Below are 6,702 nucleotides of genomic sequence, written 5' to 3'. Positions count from 1 at the left end.
TCTTCTTCTTCTTCTTCAGAAAGACCCTGGATTGAGTGGACCAGTTCCTGTACAACGACACAAGAACTCGTCAAGACTGACATGATGCGGAAGGTAAGGGATGCTGCCTTATTCTTACCTTATTCGTATGCGACAATCACACGATCAAAAGCGACACATAATTGACAAGTCTAATAGTAATGCGGTGGTGGCTTGGACTAGGATTTTTATCAAGACTTCTAGAGAAAAACCTCTTTATAAATGTGGTATTGTCAGCTGACTAGTGTCGTCTTAGGGAAGGGTTATGGACTATAAACCAGCACTGGAGTTTAATTCATTGAAGTGTTTGAAAAGCCTATATGAAAATAAAGTTTAAAATTAAATTAAAAGAAGAAGTATCCCACTAAAAATTCCCGCGCATTAGCGACAGCATTCCAACCAATCATATCGATACATTTGTCTGTTCGAGACGTTAAATCCTCCAGAATCCGTTTCTCTTAAAACTTTTTTAAGCTTACCTTAGTAACGGCAGTAATAAATCGAAACATCACATCACACCGTATTATGTGTACTCCTTTGTATCGTGTGAATTCCTTTTAATTGCCTTTCAATATAAAGAATAGGCTGCAAGGGAGGCTCACAATCATCTAAACTTCTGCCACACTTTAATCATCAGAGAAATCACAGAGAGACGTAAATTTCTCATCTCCTATCTTTTATAACTACAGGGACGTGTTTTTATGACTGAACAGCAAATGTGCGTGTATGTGTGATGATAAAATTGGCCCCCTAGATACACGGTAAGGTACTAAACCCACCGACTGCAGACAACTAAAGGTCAGTCTTGTTATTGCGCGTTCTCTTGCGTCAAAAACTAGGAATTGAACTATAGTCTCGTACACGCATACGGCACTGCTCTTTGCAGTAGTTCACGTAATCTAGATATATCATCCTCGGGAAAGGCTTCTTTGTGTAAGGTAGAAAAATTCATCACCCTGCTACCACTTCACGACTTCGATAGTCGGTTAAACGTAAACAATGAGAGCTACCAAGTATTTGCCTTGATACCCAAGGTGATGCGCCAATTCAAACAAACCGGCATTAAATTCACACAAATCCATGTTCAATTAAACATCCAGCTATCCATTATTGCGTTTCTCTCCTCTCTGATATTTACTTTTTACCTTCGGCATTGCTTCACCTAAAGTCAGGATGTTTAGCCTGCCAATCTATAGGTTTTGACGCGTGATTTGACATCGGATGATTTGAAACAAAAATGAGTCACACTTTCGCAGCACAAATTAGGCGAATTGAAATGTGCAACTTTAAAGTTTACTGTAACTTGAAGGTCACTTAGAAGACTTAATTCTGAGGGCTATAAAACACACAGCACCCAGTATTACATCCTTCGGTGATAATCCAACCAAATTGCAGAGCACTTGGAGAGAGAGAGAGAGAGGAGGGGAGGGGGTGGGAGAATGGCGTTAAATCCTTCTAGATTCTCACAGGGGTAAAAAGATTGTGGTTTAAAGCGTTGTTAAATGACTAAAGAAGGATCATCTGGAGGAGTCATCGGGGCACGTAGTAAGCTACAAGGGGAATAGGCAAGCTTATTATGATGTTCAAAAAGGAAATTCCTTTCAAAATAAACAAGATATTCTGTTGGTTACTGTGATTTCGAGGGAAGGGAGTGAGCGGGCTGATTCACTGTCCATCCCCCATGTCTCTAAATCCATACATCAAAACGCGCCCCCCACCATTTGTCTGCTCATTTAAATCATGTCAGCTAGAGGGTACATGCGGGTATTTCTACAACACTTGAACATCCGTTCCCCTTCATATCCTTGAAGGCTTGTTGTTCATGAATAATCTCCCATTTCAGAACTGGTAAGATATTTGGTTGGTTGGTTGGCTGGAGTTTTATGATAACACAATACACAAGATCAAAACACCGGAAGTAGGTTAAGGGAACGAGAAGACAAAAAAGCTTTGTTTTATGTGCACTAATACAGAGGCAAAGCGAATCAAACAGAGCAAATAGACTATCTACTTAAAAAACCGGTTGTTTTCCTTTTGTGAGCGATGCATACCTCTTTTATAAGAAGCGTAGGTCTAACAGTCCCGAGGAATATCGACTGCTAAGCGATTGCTCAATAGGGGTGATCTACCATTGGTAGCTACAAATGCGGAAAGAACAAGACTAAATGAAGCACGAGTGATAATTTTTCTCACAAAAATGATCTTTATTCAGATAAAATGTGAATCATTGTTTAATACAATGAAAGTTAGGAGAAATTTCTTCTTTAGAAAGGAAGCTCTGTGGAACATCTCCAGGGATTTACCTCTTTAACAAAGCAGGATTTAATTACTTTGTGTGGATAAGGAACGACATGAAAGATTTGAATGACCTAAAAAATACCACGGCATTGTGTTACGGCTAAAGCAAACACTGTAGAAACGAGCTAAACGGTGCTCCTACCCCATGGATTGATGAAATTATTGCCTAATATAAACTGACGGGACCTGCATACGGTGACCTGCCATATTTCCGATGGCTGGAGCTTGCATGCTACCATTTAATCGCACTTTTCTCAAGCTCTGCATTTTCACACGATAATGAATGCAATATCTTGTGTGTAAAAGGGTTCTCTCGTTGAGGCTGGAGTCGGTTATGCATAAGATGCATTTCCTTGTAGCTACCGGAGACTTCCTCAAAGTCCCCTTGATTCCACCCATTAATTACGTATGGAAAGGCTGGGTAGCTGTAAGCATAAGCCAAAGATCACGGTGTCGAGAGGAAGTACTTCCATTTTATCTACCGTGGAATTATAGCACTCTCTCCGATGGAACTAAAGAATCTTGAATCAATCTACTGTGAATGTACTCACCAGATTTACTGTATGCTTGCTTGTTTGTTGAGTTGACTTATTGTGAAATCCAGAGGGGACTGTAAAATAGAAACTTATGGGAATCTAATTAAGGTTCCTACATTGACAATAGGCCAAAATACCTTACTTGAGTTACGATTTTTCTGGAAGATGAGAATAATTTGGTCATACTTAATCAGTATGGCTATCATTATAACTTGCTGCTATATGCCATTGTTTCGTATTTTCTAGGAAAAATACCAATCTCTATTTTTCCTGTTCATCACCAGTCATTTGTTTGACTGCATTTTGAAAACAATAAAGACGGGATGATGAGGAGGAGGTTGTCCTACGAGTCGGCTATTCCACCAGTTTTGTCTGGCAATAATTCGGATTCTCACTTCCTACAATAAAGATATTTCATGCTACCTGCCCGTAGACTGCATCAAATAGGAGCGGTTTGGCATTACACTTTGAACACTGTGAATAAAAAATGAGGTAAATACCGAAATTACAAACGGCTTGCTGCGAATGGGTAGTTAGAGTTCCCTTTCTCATAGTAACAGAGTCTACAATTTGTTCGGACATGATTTGGTAGTGACCATACCGGCAATACAAATGCACAGTTCTGCTGATGTTCACCCTATGGTAGTCAAAGGAAACAGGAATTAAAAACGAGAGCTTCTATAACTCTTTCGCTCAAACGGGAGAATAGCACTTGATAAGATTCCAGGAAAGCCAAGCATGAGTGTTAAATCCATCTGCCATGTTCTATTCCGTAACTACGCAGTGGTTTGGTAAAGTGTGTTCCGAGTGAGTAATTCAGCAACTGCTGATGGAGGAACATAGGCACGGGAGACTATATATGTAACACCGTAGTAGTTCGCTTAACCCTCGGCTTTGGTAAAGGAGCCACTTAGGGGCTCCACCATTGTACGCCCGCCAGAAGACCCCAATCCTTTCTATATGCCGACAGTGCATAATCTACCCAAGAATTATATCAGCTTTCGGCTTCATGGAAGTCTCAAGGTGCTACAGATATGTTCTCCCAATTCTTGACAAATTGCCGCCGCCGCCTCTTCACCTTAGAGAAGGTGGGTCTGTAAATTATCTTAGCGTTATTTACTTTGAAGTATATGTGAATCTGGCAACGGTGAGAAAGTATTTCTCACGTTCCTGTCACTGCATTTGATACATTAATGTGCTACTATGCCTATTGAGCACACTTTTTGTCGAGGCGTCATTCAATGGCACATCCGGTTTGTCATACTTTGCGTGCCCTCCTTTCCTCTACCTGTGTTTCGATGATTTGAAGTGGAGTAAATTTTACTTGTCTACTACAAAAAGGTGGAATATTGATGATTTCGGCGTGATGTTTAAAAAAATATCATTAAGTCTCTCAATCTGACAGTTTGATTGGCCCAATGTAATCTTTCTATCGAACAAGACAATTGCATTACCTCTAGAGGGGTGTATAGATTGACTTTGCAATCATTTTGCCTTACCTACCAGACGAGAGTTGGAGTAAGGAGGCCATCGTCGTGTTTAGATTGAAGGTTCTCCGCATAGGTGGTATGAACAACCCACATTGGCATCGACATAAAGGCTCAAAAGACCTGTAAAATGAAAAAAATATTGCTTTTGGTTCTAGTTTGATGGGACCCTACTAAAACAGGACTACAGTTCTGCAATGACCGGATTTGAACTGGTAATTGACCGCATATGCTTCGTACAAAACATCCTGTTTACTACACACACCAGGTCAGATCACTGACCTCCCTCCCTGTGTCCTCATGTGGCTTCTGTGAAAGTGTTTGAATATGTGCGCGTGTGTGCATGCGACCTTCAAATGCGTCGTTACATTTTTTTCTTTCATTTAACAAAACCACGAAGACATGCTCAACAGTACTGACATTTACACACACAAATAACCGACCACATGGACGCTACCTCCTCACCTTACCATCGCAAATATCAGCCTTCTCAATGCAATAAACGCCCTTCCTTGCCGTCTGCTTCCCTTCCCTCCAAAGATTATCAAAAAGGAAAATAGAGGAGGATCACTCATCCCCGCCTTCACTCCAAAGACGAATGCTAAACAGCTGTGTGTGTGCGCCATATCAGAGGGTGGGAGAGGGGAGGAAGAGGTGGTGGGGGGGAGTAGTCTGTAGGGGACGTGGAGGAGACGGAACAGCATTCAGACATCGGTGCTGACATTGGCGTAGGGAGAGAGAATGTGATCACAAGAATGGCATGGGAGGAAAGGAAGGAGAGACGGCTGTTAATAGGACTATTCTCTAGTTTGCTTATCCCAGTAGTCTGGACGACGAGTCCATCGTGTAGAGGGTAGGGGTGGGAGGGGCAACCCCCGAAGAGATGAGCTAGAAACCAACTGATAATTTGTTTACTCCCACTTCCGTTTGGTATGGAAAAAGGAGGTTCAACTCCATTTGGGTATCTTCTTTGCACATACACATCGTCTTAGGCGGAAAGGCGCCGTTGGACTTATCAAACGTGAGACGTCACTAATTCGGTCTAGACAAATGATTCGAAGTGAGGATTGGGAAACGGCACCGCATGTTGGATGCAACAGGTGCTTATTAATTTAAACGTAAATCCCTAGTTGAGGGAAGAAATTCCTCGATGATCCCTTTGTTTCCCTTCTCTTTCTTTGGGAGTTCACTTTGGAGCATTTTATTAGTTAAAACCTTTCTTCTAGAACAGTCGGACAGGCAAGCCAGCAGTTGTCTAAGTGCTCACTCGGAACAGACATGACTGAACCTCTAGATGTCGTAGAGCAGAACATTGCAGGCAGCCCCAGCGCTCACATTCGGCTTCTCTGAAATCCTATTGAGTGCTATTCTTCTGTTTGAGAAAATGAACTGTAAAAATTCTCGTTTTCTATTTCTGCTGCTTTTAGCTACCATGGGGTGGACATCATCGCCACTCTATATCCATCTTATCCTTATGGTCACTACCAAATCATGCCCAATCAAATTGCATATGCTAATTCTACTGGAGAGGGAACCTTGTCCACTTTTTCGCAGTAAGCCATTTGTGATTTCGGTACCCACCTCACCTTTTCTTCATAATATTCAAAATGAAAGTAGTATAAGGAGTATGGGAGTGAAAACTCGCATAATTGGCAAAACAAACTGCTGGAAGAGCAGACTCGTGGGACAGAGGTAGTAACATGACACAATAGAACCTTACCACTCACTGTTTCTCGCTCTCCTCCTCCGCCAGTCTTCATTGTTTTTTAAAGTAAAAATGAATGGAGTTAACTGAATGACTGATGGCAAATAGGGGAAATAGGATTGGTTTCTGCAGTGAGCATAAGGATGAATAGAAGGCGATGGCATGCTTATAATCTATTGCTCCCAAATCAAAGAGGAAGTACTTTAAAATGACCTAAGTAGTGATTTTGCTCCACAAAATATGGAGTGTTTTGAATGTTATCAAACCTACAATCGTCGTGGCTCTGAAGTGAGCTTGAATTACATTTGTCGTTCCAGATAACCAATGCTGACGGACAAGTGCGTTTTTTTCATTAAATAAATTTTTAAAAATTATTTTAATTCCCTTTTTCCGCTTAAAGCTCCGGGAAAACCGAGTGGAGAGAGATGTTACAGCTGAGTTGCCCTGAAGGTTAGCAACTACGCTATTTCTCTAGTGCATATTTCTACATCGAAAAATGTAAAAGTTCGTTCAACCCTTCGTTGAAGTGCCTAGTGGGAAAACAAATACATGTGACTACACTTTTTAGGCGCGTATGCAAAGAATTTCTGAGATAACTGTTGCTACCTTACATTCAACTTAGTAAGCCCTTCCTTGATTGATTCCTCTTTCAATTTAG

At 41.2% G+C, this 6,702-nt stretch overlaps 1 protein-coding gene across 1 annotated transcript; it reads right to left on the bottom strand. All coding sequences in view use genetic code 11, as the record gives it.

The window, feature by feature from the left end:
• Positions 1 to 2,091: 2,091 nt before the first annotated feature.
• Positions 2,092 to 4,447, bottom strand: EGR_08228 (hypothetical protein; the record flags this gene model as incomplete). Its single annotated transcript, XM_024497477.1, has 2 exons — positions 2,092 to 2,179; positions 4,356 to 4,447. 2 exons carry the CDS (start codon positions 4,445 to 4,447, stop codon positions 2,092 to 2,094), a joined length of 180 nt encoding a protein of 59 aa, XP_024348118.1.
• Between the last annotated feature and the right edge of the window lie 2,255 nt (positions 4,448 to 6,702).

This window comes from Echinococcus granulosus (assembly GCF_000524195.1).
Source record: "Echinococcus granulosus chromosome Unknown EG_S00099, whole genome shotgun sequence".
Taxonomy (NCBI): Eukaryota; Metazoa; Platyhelminthes; class Cestoda; order Cyclophyllidea; family Taeniidae; genus Echinococcus; species Echinococcus granulosus.
The sequence above is the reverse complement of the archived record's forward strand: the minus strand, read 5'-3'. Positions and strand labels throughout refer to the sequence as shown.